The sequence below is a fragment of the Molothrus aeneus genome, chromosome 7 (assembly GCF_037042795.1).
Source record: "Molothrus aeneus isolate 106 chromosome 7, BPBGC_Maene_1.0, whole genome shotgun sequence".
NCBI lineage: Eukaryota > Metazoa > Chordata > Aves > Passeriformes > Icteridae > Molothrus > Molothrus aeneus.
In genome coordinates, this window is record NC_089652.1 from 37,888,546 (window position 1) to 37,905,356 (window position 16,811).

Sequence of the window (16,811 nt, forward strand, 5' to 3'; positions counted from 1 at the left end):
CACCCAAACTGCTCCGTGATTCCCTGGATTTGTCCACATTTTGGGGCTGGTTTCCTGCTTCCCACCAGTCCTGGATCAGGGCTGAGCTCTGTGGCTTCTCTCAGGGGAATTCTTCCCGGGTGGAAGGGGCTGTGTCCCCTCTGTGTCCTGGCAGTGCTGCCTGGCTGCCGTGGGGATCTAAACAGCTCAAAAACTTAAAATCAAATGCAATGAAGGTAAAGATGGGATGGGATGGGATGGGATGGGATGGGATGGGATGGGATGGGATGGAATGGAATAGAATAGAATAGAATAGAATAGAATAGAATAGAATAGAATAGAATAGAATGAAGAATAAGAATTAAAATGGAATAGAAAACAAAAATAAATTAATAGAATGGAATGGAATGGAATGGAATGGAATAGAATAGAATAGAATAGAATAGAATAGAATAGAATAGAATAGAATAGAATAGGAGTGCCCGACCTCCTCGGCCCCTCCTGGTTGGTTCTGTGGGAGCTGGAGCCGCTCCGAGGGAGGAGGAGGGATGGAGGCCCGGGGGAGGATGCTGGGGAGAGAGGAAGATGCGGAGGAGGAGGAGGATGATGCGGGGGGAAGTGAAAGATGCTGAGGATGAAGATGCGGCGCGCACCGAGGCTGCGGAGGGCGGGGTGTGCGCGGGGTCGCTGAGGCGCGCAGGGGCACGGGGGGTGCGGGCGGTGCGCGGGGCGGTGCGGGATCCAGGGGCGGTGCGGGGAGCGTGTCGGGAGTGTCGGGAGTGTCGCTGCGCGGGGCGGTGCGGGATCCAGGGGCGGTGCGCGGGGAGTGTCGCTGTGCGGGGCGGTGCGGAGGGCGGTGCGGGATCCAGGGGCGGTGCGGAGGGCGGTGCTCGGGGCGGTGCTCGGGGGGTGTCGCTGCGCGGGGCGGTGCGGAGGGCGGTGCGGGATCCAGGGGCGGTGCGGAGGGCGGTGCTCGGGGGGTGTCGCTGCGCGGGGCGGTGCCGCCCTGCCCGGGGCCGCTGCCGGCGGCTCCGCGTGGGAGGCGGCGGCGCCGGGCGGAGGCTCCGCGGCCGCGGCGCGGCGGGGCCGGGCGGGCTGCGCGGGGGTGCGGAGCTGAGCGGGGCTGCGCGGAGCTGCGCGGGTGTCGTGGCTGCGCGGATCTTGCCGGCTGCGCGGGGTGTCGGTGGCTGCGCGGACCGTGCCGGCTGAGCGGGGTGTTGTGGCTGCGCGGAGCTGTGCGGGTGTTGTGGCTGCGCGGGTGTTGTGGCTGCGCGGGTTTTGCCGGCTGTGCGGAGCTGCGCGGACCGTGCGGGCTGCGCGGCGCTGCGCGGGGCTGCGCGGAGCATGTCGGCGCTGCGGCGCAAGCTGGGCGATGAGTACCAGGTGGTGAGCACCTCGGCCAGCGGCGGAGGCCTCCCGCCCCCGCGCAGCGCCCCGCGCGGGAAGCGCCAGCGCTTCGTGGACAAGAACGGGCGCTGCAACGTGCAGCACGGCAACCTGGGCGGCGAGACCAGCCGCTACCTGTCCGACCTCTTCACCACGCTGGTGGACCTCAAGTGGCGCTGGAACCTGTTCATCTTCATCCTCACCTACACCGTGGCCTGGCTCTTCATGGCCTCCATGTGGTGGGTGATCGCCTACATGCGCGGGGACCTCAACAAGGCGCACGACGACAGCTACACCCCGTGCGTGGCCAACGTGTACAACTTCCCCTCCGCCTTCCTCTTCTTCATCGAGACCGAGGCCACCATCGGCTACGGCTACCGCTACATCACCGACAAGTGCCCCGAGGGCATCATCCTCTTCCTCTTCCAGTCCATCCTGGGCTCCATCGTGGATGCCTTCCTGATCGGCTGCATGTTCATCAAGATGTCCCAGCCCAAGAAGAGGGCGGAGACGCTGATGTTCAGCGAGCACGCCGCCATCTCCATGCGCGACGGAAAGCTCACGCTCATGTTCCGCGTGGGCAACCTCCGCAACAGCCACATGGTGTCCGCCCAGATCCGCTGCAAGCTGCTCAAGGTGGGTGCTCCGGGGGGACCGTGGGGAAATTCCCTCCTGGAAAGGCGCCCGGGGCAGTGGGGGAGTCCCCATCCCACGTGGAGGTGGCGCCTGGGGATGTGGGGGTCTTGGTAGTGCTGGGAATGGTTGGGGTGGTTGGACTCGATGGTCTTGGGTGGCTTTTCCAACCTCAGTAATTCCGTGGGGGCCCTGGCAGTGCTGGGCATGGTTGGGATGGTTGGACTTGGTGGCCTTGGAGGGCTTTTCCAAACTCAGTAATTCCGTGAGGGCCTTGGTAGTGCTGGGAATGGTTGGATTCCATGGTCTTGGGTGGCTTTTCCAACCTCAATGATTTCATGGGTTCCCTGGCAGTGCTGGGAATTGTTGGATTCCTTGGTCTTGGGGGGGCTTTTCCAACCTCAGTAATTCCATGGAGGCCCAGGTACTGCTGGGAATGGTTGGATTCCATGGTCTTGGGGGGCTTTTCCAACCTCAGTAATTCTGTGAGGATTTTGGCAGTGCTGGGTATGGTTGGACTCCGTGGTCCTGGGGGGCTTTTCCCACCTAAATTCCGTGGTTCTGTGACAGAACCGTGGCCCCACTGCCGCTTCCCCGGGGACATCCCACCCCGTCTCCGTGTCCCTTGGAGGTCCCTCGCTCCTGCCCGTGGCTGTCCCCTCGTCCCGGGGGCTTGGAGCAGCCCGGTCCATGGAATGTGGCCCTGTCTGTGGCCGGAGGTCGGACTGGATGATCCCAGATCGTGTTTTGGGTCCTGCCGCTGTCCCAGCATCCCTGCCCTGTTTTCCTGGCGCAGGGAACATCTCCCGGAGCCTCGGGCTGCGGGCTCAGCCATCAGCAGCGCATTCCCAACCTCCTCGGAGATAATTCCTACATTCAGCGCAGGATTGGGATGGGTATTTATAGATTCCTATAAAATGCTCCGTTTCCCTGACAAGGAAATCAAATCCTTTATAGCTCCGAGCCTTCCGTGAGCCGGGAAGGAGAAAGCTCCGGGCATAATCCAGAGCTTTTTGGGCAGGCTGAACTTTATTGACGTGAGCTCCAAGGAAAGCGGAGTGCCAGGGTTAAAGCTGGAGCATCCCTGGCCCGGAGGGCTGGGAGAGCCGGCGCTGGTCCGAGGCTCGCCCGGCGGCCGCGGATCCAGAGGGGATCGGGAATGGGAGTCGGGAATGGGGAATGGGGATGGGGATGGAGCGGGTGGGAGGAAGGAGCCGGCTCGGGGGGGGTTTGGTGCACGCGGAGCATCCCACAGGGACCCCCGGGAATCAGGATACCTGCAGGGGGCTGGGCAGGGAATGGGGAGTCCTGTCCTTGGGATGGGTGTCCTGCAGGGAATGGGGTGTCCTGCAAGGAATTGAGGTATCCTGTCCTTCGGGGCAATGTCCTGCAGGGAATAGGGTGTCCTGCAGGGAATGGGGTGTGCCGTCCTTGGGATGGGTGTACTGTCCTTGGGGTGGGGTGTCCTGCAGGGAACGTGGGTGCTGTTTCCATTGGAAGGGTGTCCTGCAGGGATTTAGGATATCCTGTAGGGAATGGGGATGTCCTGTCCTTGGGATGAGTGTCCTGTGTCCTGTTCTCCCAAATCCCTGTGTCCTGTTCTCCCAAATCCCTGTTTCCTGTGTGATTTCCGGATCAGGACGGGCCCAGTGTTGGGGTCTCCTGAACCTTGAGGGAGTCTGTCCCTCAAAGAGGGAAAGAATTCCTAAAAATCTCCCCAAATAACCCTTTAATACCTTTAAAATGATGGAATATGATTTATAAATATTATAAATATTATTTTTAAATATTATTTATAAGGATAAATGTATAAAATAGCATTAAAACATAATAGCGTGGATTTATGTAATATGCAATCATAAATATTTATATTTAACAATATATAATTTATACAGTTTATTTTAAAGTATTTAATAATGTGTAAATATATATTTGCATACTGTATCAATATATTTAAATAATTTCATATGTTTCAAGCTATAAGAGATCAAAAATGAGTAATTTCCAGTTCAGCATTTGAAAATTGCTCTTTTTTTCCGGCTCTGGAAGTCCCGGAGGAGGAATTTTAAAAGATGGAGATTTAAACTTAGTGTGGCTCCAAAAGAATTGCCTGGATTTGAATTATGGGAGAAGAAAGGTTTGTGCTTGGAAGGGAAGCAGAGCCAGGCCAGGTCTCCTGGGGAAAAATAAAGGAAGGGGGAAAAAATGGAAAAAGAGATAATTAGAAGGAAAAAATGGGGGAAGAGCAAAATAAAAGGGAAAAGTAAAATGACAAAAGCAGGGGAAAGGAAAGTGGAAGGGAAAATAAGAGGAAAAATAAAATTAAAAAGGGGAAAAAGGGAAATAAAAGGAAAAAAATCAAAGAAAAAAGGAAAATAAAAGGAATGGGAAAATAAAAGGGGGAGCGGGTAAAAAAAATACAAAAAATGTAATAAAAGAAAAAGGGAAGTAGAGGAGAAAGGGAAAATAAAAGGGACCCACAAGGGGGAGAATAAGAGGAAAACTAAAAAAAATGGGGGAAAGGGAAAATAAAGGGAACAAATTAAAAGGAAATAAAAGGAAAAAAGGGAAAAGGAAAACAAAAAAGAAGGGGAAGGGGAGAAAAGGAAAAAGGGGGGGGGGGAAGAAAACCAATAAATTGGAAAACAAGGAGGGAAAAGGAGGAACAAAGAGGAGCCAGGGGCTGCAGCAGGGAGAGCCAGGCCTGGCTGGTGTTCCCAGCTTTGGGGCACAGGGATGTGGAATTCAGGAATTCAGGAATTCCTCCCCAGAGCTCCTGCCAGGCTGGCTCCCACCTGTGCCAGGTGAGCTGCAGCCCCCGGGGTCAGGTCTCCTTTGGGAAGGGTTTTTGTTATGGAAAAGGTGCTTTTCCTGCAGAGCTGGGTGGAACTGGCAATCCCAGTCCATAGGGGAAATATTCCTTCATTTTTCCTGCTGAGCTCAGGCCAGGAGCAAAACCAACCCCAAAGCCTCAAAGTGGGAAATCTGTGCCAAGCCTCTTTGGATGTAATGGGAGTTTTGGGATGGATTTTTGGGATCCGAAGGAGCTCGGATGTCACTCAGAATTCCTGAGCTTTTCCCCCCTCGTCAGTTGGAGCAAAGGAGTCGCTCTGGGTTCATTCCTTAGCAAAACGTTCCCTCTGGAACTGCCTGGGGTTGGATTCTTCCCGGCGCTTGGGGAGGTGTAAAATTAAACTCGGTTTCTCTGGATTTGAGCTCTGGAATTCCATCTGAATTCCCTGGGAGCAGCTGGGAGTGTGTGACATCCCAGCTGGATCTGGGAACACCTGGATCCCTGCAGCTGTCCCACAGCAGGGCTGGGAGGGATGTGCTGGATCCCCGGGAATTCCAGGGACAGGGAGGGCAGCGCTGGTGCTGTGGGAATTTAACCTGCAGCTAGGAAAGGTATTTGCTAATATTCCTAATATTTCCTAATATTGGATATTAGGAAAGATTTATCCATGGGAAGGGAAAGGAAGGTCAGGCACTGGCACAGCTGTCCAGGGCAGGGGTGGGGCCCCATTCCTGCAGGGATTGTAAAGCCCGGGATGGAGCCCCATTCCTGCAGGGATTGTGGAACCTGGGATGGAGCCCCATTCCTGCAGGGATTGAGGAACCTGGGATGGAGCCCCATTCCTGCAGGGATTGTAAAGCCCGGGATGGAGCCCCATTCCTGCAGGGATTGTAAAGCCTGGGATGCAGCCCCATTCCTGCAGGGATTGCAGAGCCTGGGATGGAGCCCCATTCCTGCAGGGATTGTAAAGCCCGGGATGGAGCCCCATTCCTGCAGGGATTGTGGAACCTGGGATGGAGCCCCATTCCTGCAGGGATTGTGGAACCTGGGATGGAGCCCCATTCCTGCAGGGATTGAGGAACCTGGGATGGAGGCCCATTCCTGCAGGGATTGTAAAGCCTGGGATGCAGCCCCATTCCTGCAGGGATTGTAAAGCCTGGGATGCAGCCCCATTCCTGCAGGGATTGTAAAGCCCGGGATGGAGCCCCATTCCTGCAGGGATTGCAGAGCCTGGGATGGAGCCCCATTCCTGCAGGGATTGTAAAGCCCGGGATGGAGGCCCATTCCTGCAGGGATTGTGGAACCTGGGATGGAGCCCCATTCCTGCAGGGATTGTAAAGCCTGGGATGGAGCCCCATTCCTGCAGGGATTGTAAAGCCTGGGATGTGGCACCTGGGGACCTGGGGCAGTGCTGGGAATGGTTGGGAATTGATCTTGGAGGCCTTTTCCAACCCGGACTTTCTGGGATTGCACCATTTCCTTCCCTCCCCCTGAAGCTCACCCCATTCCCCCGGGCGTCCCCAAACTCCCGATTCCACCTGGTGAAATCCCAGAATCCTGGACCGCTCGGGCAGGAAGGGCTCTCGATCCCATCCCATGTGCAGGGACTCCCAGGCTGCCCCAAGCCCTGTCCGAGCTCCCCTGGGCACTCCCAGGAGCTCCAATGTCCCCTCCTTGTCCCCCGCAGTCCCGGCAGACCCCGGAGGGAGAATTCCTGCCCCTGGACCAGCTGGAGCTGGACGTGGGCTTCAGCACGGGGGCTGACCAGCTCTTCCTGGTGTCCCCCCTGACCATCTGCCACGTCATCGACTCCAAGAGCCCCTTCTACGACCTGTCCCAGCGCAGCATGCACACGGAGCAGTTCGAGATCGTCGTCATCCTCGAGGGCATCGTGGAGACCACGGGTGAGTGCGCCTGGCCTGGCTGGGGTTCCCTGCTGGACCCGCAGAACTCGGGGTTCCCGTGGCTCCTGGCATGGCTGGAGAGCTGGGAGGCAGCTGGAGCTGGGCTTTGCTGCAGAGGGGTTTTGGTGTTGGGCTGTCTCTCCAGGGCATGGATTTTGGCACTGGGGCTCTCTCCAGGGGGATGGATTTTGGTGCTGGGCTCTCTCCAGGGGGATGATTTTGGGGCTCTCTCAAAGGAGATGGATTTTGGCACTGGGGCTCTCTCCAGGGGGATGGATTTTGGCACTGGGGCTCTCTCCAGGGGGATGTATTTTGGGGCTCTCTCAAAGGAGATGGATTTTGGGGCTCTCTCCAAGGGGATGATTTTGGGGCTCTCTCCAGGGGGATGTATTTTGGGGCTCTCTCCAAGGAGTTGGATTTTGGTGTTCTCTCAAAGGAGATGGATTCTGGGGCTCTCTCCAAGGAGATGGATTTTGATGCTCTCTCCAGGGGATGGATTCTGGGGCTCTCTCCAAGGAGATGGATTTTGGTGCTGGGCTCTCTACAGGGGGATGGATTTTTGGGATTCTCTCCAGGGTAATGAATTTTGGGGCTCTCTCCAGGGGGATGCATTTTGGCACTGGTGCTCTGTCCAAGAGGATGGATTTTGGGGCTCTCTCCAGAGGGATGTATTTTGGGGCTCTCTCCAAGGAGATGGATTTTGGTGCTAGGGCTCTCTCCAAGGAGTTGGATTTTGGTGTTCTCTCAAAGGAGATGGATTTTGGGGCTCTCTCCAAGGGGATGGATTTTGGGGCTCTCTCCAAGGAGATGGATTTTGGTGCTGGGCTCTCTCCAGGGGATGGATTTTTGGGGTTCTCTTCAGGGGATGGATTTTGGCACTGGGGTTCTCTCCAGGGTAATGAATTTTGGGACTCTCTCCAGGGGGATGCATTTTGGCACTGGTGCTCTCTCCAGGGGATGGATTTTGGTGCTGGTGCTCTGGGGATGGATTTTGGTGCTCTCTCCAAGGAGATGGATTTTTTTGCTCTCCAGGGGGATGGATTTTGGCACTGGGGCTCTCTCCAAGGTGATGGGTTTTGGGGCTCTCTCCAGGGCATGGATTCTGGTGTTCTCTCAAAGAAGATGGATTTTGGGGCTCTCTCCAGGGGGATGGATTTCTGTGCTCTCCAAGGGGATGGATTTTGGGGCTGTCCCAGGATATGGGGTTGGGGATGCGGAGCTCCTGGTTGGGATGTGGTGCTCCTGCACTTCCCAGCTGCTGCCAGGCACAGGGAATGTCCAGGACAGGGAATGTCCAGGGTACCTTTGATCCATTTGGGGCCGTGTTGTGGAGTCCCAGTGTTCCCACCCTGCTGCCCCAGGACAGGAGACCAGAGCCCAGAGAGAGGAAGGTGAACCCTCTGTATGCTTCCCTACAAACTCCTTGATATTCCTCTAAAAACTCCCTTATGTTTCCCTAAAACCCCCCAGATACTTCCCTAAAAACCCCGGATCTTTGCCTACCACCCCCCTGATAGTTCCCTAAAATCTCTTTGAAATTCCTCTAAAAACTCCTTGGTGTTTTCATAAAGACTCCCTGATGTCTCTATAAAAAATTCCTGACATTTCCCTGAAAAACTCCCTGATGTTTCCCTAAAAAAACTGATATTTATAAAAAAAAAAAATTCCTGATATTTCCATAACCCCCCCCTGATATTTCCCTAAAACTCCCTGAGATTTCCCCTGAACCGCCCTGATATTTCCCTAAAATTTTCCTGATACTTCCTTAAAACCCTCCTGGTATTTCCCTAAAAACTCCTTGATACTTCCCTAAAAAAAAAAACCCTGATATTTTCATAAAGACTTCCTGATATTTTCCCAGAACTCCTGGATACTTCCCTAAAAACTCTCTGATATTTCCCTATAAACTCCCTGACATTTCCCTAAATCCCCCTTGCACTTCCCTAAAGTCTCCTTAATATTTCCCTATAAACTCCCTGCTATTTCCCTAAAAATTTTGTGATATTGCCATAAAAATTCCCTGGAAAAGCTCATGGAAAACTTCCAGGCCTGACCTGCAGACCAGACCTTGTTTTAATTCCTCAAAAAATTAATTCCAAACAAAGTGAGGGAAGAAAAGCTCTTTTGTAAATAACTCTTGGAATTTTAAATTTTGTTTTGGGAAATATTATTAACCTGGAAATTATACAGGGAATGGGCAAAAAAAAAAAAACAAACCCCAAAAAAAAGGCAATTTCTGAGTCTTTAAAGCACAACTGGGATAAGGTTCCAAATGTTGTGACCTACTTTTGGGAGCTGAGCTGAAAATTGGGCAAAATAGAGCAAAATGTGCTCTATTTTGGAGGGAATGAAAGGGTTGGGAATGAAAGGGTTGGGAAAATCTCCCAGAGGGAGCAAAGGGAGGAGGAGGAGGAGAGGGCAGGGCTGGGTTTGAGGGATGGGAGAGCTCATCCAGGGATGCTGGGGTTTTTAGGGAAGAGGGGACACCCCTGTGGGTTTAAACCCTGCAGAAATTCCAGATCCTCCTCTCGGTTCCAGGCTTTTCCCAGCAAATGCTGCATTTCCCCTCCCATCCTTCCCCTGGCAGCCCAAAGCTCTGGAAAAGCAGAGGTTTTCCTGTGGGAACGTGCAGTGATCCACGAGCAAACTCTGCCATCCTTGCATATAAATGGGCATTAAATATTGGGAATAACGGGATGCATTTTCTATGGGCCACATCCCTGGATGCCTCTGGGAAGGGAAAAATGGTATTAATTTGGGGATTTGGAGAGGTTGAGTGTGGTACTGGGAATGTGACCCTGGAGCTGGGATGAAGGCCTGGAAGGATCAGCCTCAGCTTTGACAGGACCTGTAAAAAGCTTAAAAATTTACAAATCCCTTTTTTTTTTTCTCTCTTTGTGGAATAATTTGGAGGGAATTCAGCTGGAACACCTTGTCCAGACCCTGCTGTGGGCAGGAAAGGTTGGAGCAGATGATCCATGAGGTCAGCCTGGCCTTGGTCACTTCAGGGGTGGGATAAGAGATGGGAATTAAAGGGAATTAAAGGCACTGGCAGGATCAGCATTCAGGGATGTGTTTCTCCCTCTCTATTTTACATTATTTATAATAATCAAGGATTTAGGAATCCAAATATCCATGGTTTGAGTTGGCTTTGCTGTGGATTTGGAGCCTCCAGGTTGGCTCCAGCAGGTGCTTGTCAGGAATTTTTTCCTGTTAACTTTCCTTCCTTTAATCATGGAAGGATCCCATTTCCTTCCCATTCCCAGGTCATTCCCATTCCATTCCTCCTTTAATCATGGAAGGATCCCGTTCCCTTCCCATTTCCCAGGTTATCCCCATTCCATTCCTCCTTTAATCATGGAAGGATCCTGTTCCCTTCCCATTTCCCAGGTCATTCCCATTCCATTCCTCCTTTAATCATGGAAGGATCCTGTTTCCTTCCCATTTCCCAGGTCATTCCCATTCCATTCCTCCTTTAATCATATAAAGATCCTGTTTCCTTCCCATTTCCCAGGTTATTCCCATTCCATTCCTCCTTTAATCATATAAAGATCCTGTTTCCTTCCTGTTTCCCCGGTCATTCCCATTCCATTCCTCCCCCATCTCCCTGTGCTGCAAATCCCTCCCAGATTACAGCCAGGGTCAGAAGTGCTGGGTGTTCTGGGTGTTTCTGCCTCCAATATTGACCAGAAGCAGGGATTTAGGAATGGGAGTATCCATGGTTTGAGGCCCCTCTCTTTTCCTGTGGATTTGCAGCCTCCTGGTTGGCTCCAGCTTGGGAGGAGTTTTTTCCTTTCCCTGCTTTAATCCTTGCCTTTGATCAGCTCCAGCCCCGGGGGGTTTGGCCAATGAGGAAATATTCCCAATAAATCTGGGTGCAGAGGCACTGGAGGGGTTTGGGGAGATTCCTGCTGCTCAGTGCCACCTGCCCGATGGAAATTCCCATTTCTGACACGGGATCCAGACAGTTTCATCCTGCCTGGATGGAGCTCAGTGCAACTGGAATTTTGGGAAACATCCACATCCCTTCCTGCTGTCCTTACACTCGCTGGTCCCAGGCTTTGGGCTGTTGGGAGGAAAATATTTGGAGGAAAACATGTGGGAAGTGGATCCAGCCAATTCCTGCAGGGAGGAGGGGAGCTGGGAGCTCCTGAACCTTCCTGAATTCCCTGAGAGCTCCTGATCCTTCCTGAATTCCCTGAGAGCTCCTGATCCTTCCTGGAGTTCCCTGAGAGCTCCTGAACCTTCCTGGCATTCCTTGGGAGCTCCTGAACCTTCCTGAATTCCCTGAGAGCTCCTGATCCTTTCTGAATTCCCTGAGAGCTCCTGAACCTTCCTGAATTCCCTGAGAGCTCCTGGTCCTTCCTGAATTCCCTGAGAGCTCCTGATCCTTCCTGAATTCCCTGAGAGCTCCTGGTCCTTCCTGAATTCCCTGAGAGCTCCTGATCCTTTCTGAATTCCCTGAGAGCTCCTGATCCTTCCTGAATTCCCTGAGAGCTCCTGATCCTTCCTGAATTCCCTGAGAGCTCCTGATCCTTCCTGGAGTTCCCTGAGAGCTCCTGAACCTTCCTGGCATTCCTTGGGAGCTCCTGAACCTTCCTGGACTTCCCTGAGAGCTCCTGATCCTTCCTGGCATTCCCTGAGAGCTCCTGAACCTTCCTGGCATTCCTTGAGAGCTCCTGAACCTTCCTGGCATTCCCTGAGAGCTCCTGGTCCTTCCTGGAGTTCCCTGAGAGCTCCTGAACCTTCCTGGCATTCCCTGAGAGCTCCTGATCCTTCCTGAATTCCCTGGGAGCTCCTGATCCTTCCTGGAGTTCCTCCCTGGTTTAGGGAAGTGTCTCCTCTGGGATTTTTTAGGAGGGGTCCCGGCCCAGGATGGTGGAGGTGATTCCTTGGGATGGTTTGAACTAAAGGAGGGAATATTTAGATGGATATTGGGAAGGAAATCCTGGCTGGGAGGGTGGGGAGGGCTGGGCTGGAATTCCCAGAGCAGCTGTGAGATCCAGGGAAAAGGAAAGAAAAAAGGGAAAGGGAAAGAAAAAAGGGAAAGGGGAAGGGGGAATAGGGAAAGGGGAAAGGAATAGGAAAGGGGAAGGGAAAGGGAAAAGGAAAAAGGGAAGAGGGAAAAGGAGCTCACTGGGATCACCCACGGGCAAAGGGAGAAGGGAGCCCTGGATCCCTGGCAGTGCCCAAGGCCAGGCTGGAGCAGCCTGGGACAGTGGGAAGCGTTGGGGATGGGATGGGATGGGATGGGATGGGATGGGATGGGATGGGATGGGATGGGATGGGATGGGATGGGATTTTAGGTCCATTCCAACCCAAACCATTCCATGGTTCCATGACCTCAAATTCCTGCATGGGGAGTGCCCTGAGTTCCTGCCAGCCCCCAGGAGCTGGAGGAGCCCCACTCTGCACTGGGATTGCTCCCAGGTTTTGGAGCCTTTCCCAGTGGAGATGCTCCAATGGAGCTGGTGACAATTCCTGAGGGTCAGTGCTGATCATTCCAGGGTTTTTTTTGATATCTCTTCCACCCCTACATTTTGGATATTTGGATATCCCATTCCACCCTACAATTACTAGGATAACCTGGAACTGGGAAGAACATCCCAAGGGTTTATTTTCCAAACCTTTTGTCCTCCTTTCCCATTGTTGGCATGGAGAATTGGAAGCTCCTTTGTCAGCAGAGCCTTCCTGGTGCTGTTCCTGTGCAGAATTTGACTTTCATCCTGGATTTTCCTGCTGGGATTTGCCTCTGGATGTGTTTGGGATTATGTAACCCTTTATAATTTTGTGTTATCCTGCAATTTATTGATAAGCTGCTAAAATTCCTGAAAAAATGAGCCATTAATAGGAATCTGAAGCAGACAAAGCCCTGCAGGAACGGTTTGTGCATCCGTTTTCCAAACCCATTAAATTTATTTTGGAAACCTCTTACCGTGATTTGCTGATTAAAGAACTCCAGAGCCTGCCAGGCTTTTTAATTAAAGAAATAGGGATGGCATCAAAGGCCTTTTCCTCTGGTTTTGCTTTTAAAAACATGAAAAAACTGGAATTCTGGAGCCACAGGAAGGGTTCTCTGAGATCCATGGGGGTGAGCTCAGAACGCAGCAGCTTGAGGGAACAAAGAGCTGGGACAGATCTGAAAATTACCAGGATTCTGATGATTCCATTGAAAATGGGATTTTTTTTTCTTGGATGTCTGTTCTGAGGGTCAGTGAGAAACCTCAATACAAATTCAGCAACTTTAAAGAACATAAAATAGGGGAATTCTAGAATGGTTTGGGTTGGAAGGGACCTTTAAAGGTCAATTTATTTGTGGTTTTTAATCTTTCCATTCAGATTTTGGGATTTTTTTTTTGGTGTGTGTTGGATGGGAGGGCGACAGGAAAAGAGGACTCAGCACTTCACATATTGACAGCAGCTTTGAAATTGCATTTATTTTATTTTAAACATTTTTAAGCCCAGCCTGAGCATGGTAAAATATCCCTTTAAAACTCTCAGGGCCGAACACCCCTCAGATCTTTTCCCAGTGCTGCCGTTATAGGAAATCTGTCAGTGGAAAATCCAATATTTTTTGGTCATGTGGACAGACACGTTTGGCCCTGGCAGAGCTGGGATTTCCTGGGACTGGGACCTTCAGCTCCAGCTTCCCTCTGCCCCCCTGGAGCTGCTGGGCTGGGAAAGGGGGGAAAAGGGATTTTTACAGCTGAGGAAAAGGTGGAATGTGCTGGGGAAATGCAGGGAAGTGTTTGGTGGGAGAGGAGAGTTTGGAACAGCAAATCCCCGGTGTCAGTATAGGACACGAAACAACACAACGTGGACACGCTGCTCTTTTCAAGGCAAAAGGGACTTTTAAATTTCTGACTCCAACATTTACGGATTTCCAGAAGTGCCCGTGGGTTGGAGGGTGACAGTGGCACCTCTCCAATGACACTGGACAAACCAACAGCCCATCAGATTTCTCCTCCTCCATGAAAGAATCCAAAACAATGAGTTATTTACATAGAGTGTGTGAGAAAGTTCATGACAAAAATATAAACACCAGCAGGCTTAGAAAATCCTAAAGAATCCAAACACACCCTGGAGGTGTCCCGGGCCAGTCTGGAGCCCTGGGACAGCGGGAGGTGTCCCTGCCATGGCAGGGCTGGGATGGGGTGGGATTTTGGGTCCCTCCCAAGCCAGAGCAGCCTGGGAGCCTGGGATCCATCCCTTACATCACTTTTGTCTTGGGTGACGCTCCCTCCTCCTGCCTGAGGCAGCAATTCCCCAAATTTCCCTGCATCAGGCCTTCCTGCCCCCCTCTTCTTCTCCCTGAGATCTCTTTGGAGGCCCAGGAGAGAAAACTGGGAGTGATTTTCACCTGGAGCTGGGCAGGAGCTTCCCTCTTCCCTTTTCTTCCCTTTTTCCTTTTTTTTTCCTTTTTTTCCTTTTTTTCCCTTTTTTCCCTCTTTCCCTTCTTTCCCTTCTTTCCCTTCTTTCCCTTCGTTCCCTTCGTTCCCTTCGTTCCCTTCTTTCCCTTTTCCCCTTTCCCCTTTTCCTTTGTTTCCCCTTTTTTCCTTTCCCTTTTTTCTTTCCCCTTTTTTTCTTTCCCCTTTTTTCCTTTCCCCTTTTTTCCCTTTCCCCTTTTTTCCCTTTCCCCTTTTTTCCCTTTCCCCTTTTTCCCTTTCCCCTTTTTTCCCCTTTTTTCCCCTTTTTTCCCTTTTTTCCCTTTTTTCCCTTTTTTCCCTTTTTTCCCTTTTTTCCCTTTTTTTCCTTTTTTTCCCTTTTTCCCTTTTTCCCTTTTTCCCTTTTTCCCTTTTTCCCTTTTCCCCTTCTTTCCCTTCTTTCCCTTCTTTCCCTTCTTTCCCTTCTTTCCCTTTTCCCCTTTCCCCTTTTCCTTTGTTTCCCCTTTTTTCTTTCCCTTTTTTCTTTCCCTTTTTTCTTTCCCCTTTTTTTCTTTCCCCTTTTTTTCTTTCCCCTTTTTTCCCTTTCCCCTTTTTCCCTTTCCCCTTTTTTCCCTTTTCCCTTTTTTCCCTTTTCCCTTTTTTCACTTTTCCCTTTTTTCCCTTTTCCCTTTTTTCCCTTTTCCCTTTTTTCCCTTTTCCCTTTTCTTTTCCTTTCCCTTTTTTCCCTTTTCCCCCTTTTCCCTTTTTTTCCCTTTTCCCTTTTTTCCCTTTTCCCTTTTTCCCTTTCCCTTTTTTCCCTTTTCCCTTTTTTTCCCTTTTCCCTTTTTTTCCCTTTTCCCTTTTTTCCCTTTTCCCTTTTCCCCCTTTTCCCTTTTCCCCCTTTTCCCTTTTCCCCCTTTTCCCTTTTTTCCCTTTTCCCTTTTTTCCCTTTTCCCTTTTTTTCCCTTTTCCCTTTTTTCCCTTTTCCCTTTTTTTCCCTTTTCCCTTTTTTCCCTTTTCCCTTTTTTCCCTTTTCCCTTTTTTCCCTTTCCCTCTCCCCGTGGATGATCCCTGCGAGCAGGGGCCGAGCCGAAATCGCGGCAGTCTCTGCCAAAATTCCCTGCTCACGCCTGATCAGGCAGGATTCCTTCTGCTCGAGCAGCCTCCTTGTGCTGAGCTGCTGCTCCCACAGCCTCTGGAGCTCCCTGTGGAGCCCCATTTTTCCAGGGATTGCTGTGGGAGGCTGAGCTGGAAATGATGATTTTGGGAGCACCAAAACTCCATCTCTGCTGCGGCTCTGCACCTGCTGCCAGGAGCTGGGGAGTAGAGCAGGAAAAGGGGAATATTCCAGCTCCTGCTGCGGCTGGAATGGGGGTTTGGGAATGCTGGGGTGGGAAAGGGGAAGGCAGAGGGCTGGAATTTGTCCTGGAGCGCTGGGATGTGGGGATGCTGCTGGCTGAATACAGCCCCAGACTGCTCCTCCTGGAGAAACTGATGGACAGATAAAACCCTCAGGGCTCCAGTGGGGCTGATTCACAGCATCCTGGAATGCCTTGGCATGGAAGGACTCAAATCCCATCCCATTCCATGGCCAGGGACACCTCCCACTATCCCAGGTCACCCAGCCTGGCCTTGGGCACTGCCAGGGATCCAGGGGCAGCCCCAGCTGCGCTGGGAATGTGTGCCAGGGCCTGCCCACCCTCCCAGCCAGGAATTCCTTCCCAATATCCCACCTAAATCTACCTAAATCCTTCCATTTGAAGCCATTCCCTCCTGTCCCTGTCCCTGAATCCTTCACTGTACTGCAATCCGAGCCATTTTTTCTCTGTAGCACCTCCTGCCCACTCCTTATTTACCTCCTGGATCCTCTGGCAGTGCAGCTTTCCCTGGATATTTGCCCTCAGTGAGTTATGGCTGCTGCTGCCAGAGGTTTTTGTCAGCAGCCCACGGGTCCCTGCTCAGTGTTTTTTATTTATTTATTGTTTCAGTGGCCTGCAGCAGCTCCGTGCCTCGGGCAGGTGTGCTTGCTGCTCCAGGAATGCCCAGCTGCCTTTTCCATGGATACCTGTTCCTTGGCCTGGATATTCTGCTGTTTGTTATTCTTTATTTCCAGCTCTGCACAACGGGGGGGAGGGTGTTAAATATTAAATATTCCAGCTCCCTCCCACCTCCTCCTCACAGGCTCGCTCTCCTGAGGGATCCTGGCTTGGGAATGACCTTGAGCTGCTCCAGGGGAGGTTTGGGTTGGATATTTGGGAACATTTCTTCACGGGTAGGGCTGTCCAGGCCTGGCACACAGTCCCCATCCCTGGGGGGGTTTCACAGCTCCCTGCACGTGGCACCGGGGACAGGGGCAGTGCTGGGGAAGGTTGGGCTCAATGCTCTGAGAGGCTTTTCCAGCCTAAACCCTTCTGGAACTCCACAATTCCAGCTGAACTGGCCTTCCCAGGGCACTTGGTGCAATCCCTGAGCAGCCATGCTCAATGTCTCCTTTTGGAAAGGCACAGACCCCCGAGCTCTCTTCCAGGTTAACTCTGGGTTTCTTCTGCCTTTTGAGGGTTTGGAACCCCTGGAATTCTCTGGGGAACAGGATGTGCTGTGGGGCAAGGAGCACAGGAAACTCCCTGCAGGGGTGGGGGCTCCGCCTGAGCACCTTTTCCTGCAGGAATCGCCCCAAAATCCACCCTGAGCTGCCCTGGGCCAGCCTGAGGCCGTTCCCTCTGCTCCTGTCCCTGTGCCCTGGAGCAGAGC

The 16,811-nt window shown here is 52.2% G+C and overlaps 1 protein-coding gene across 2 annotated transcripts in view; it reads left to right on the forward strand.

The window, feature by feature from the left end:
- The first annotated feature begins 1,127 nt into the window (after positions 1-1,127).
- The window catches only part of KCNJ3 (potassium inwardly rectifying channel subfamily J member 3), a 36,167-nt gene continuing 20,483 nt past the window's right edge, over positions 1,128-16,811 (forward strand). Inside the window, exons 1-2 of one of the 2 annotated variants that reach the window (XM_066554054.1) lie at positions 1,128-2,001; positions 6,480-6,696. In XM_066554054.1, the coding sequence (XP_066410151.1) occupies positions 1,324-2,001; positions 6,480-6,696 (895 nt within the window). In that variant the 5' untranslated portion in view covers positions 1,128-1,323. The remainder of the gene's footprint in view (positions 2,002-6,479; positions 6,697-16,811) is intronic. The other variant, XM_066554053.1, reaches the window with a different exon arrangement.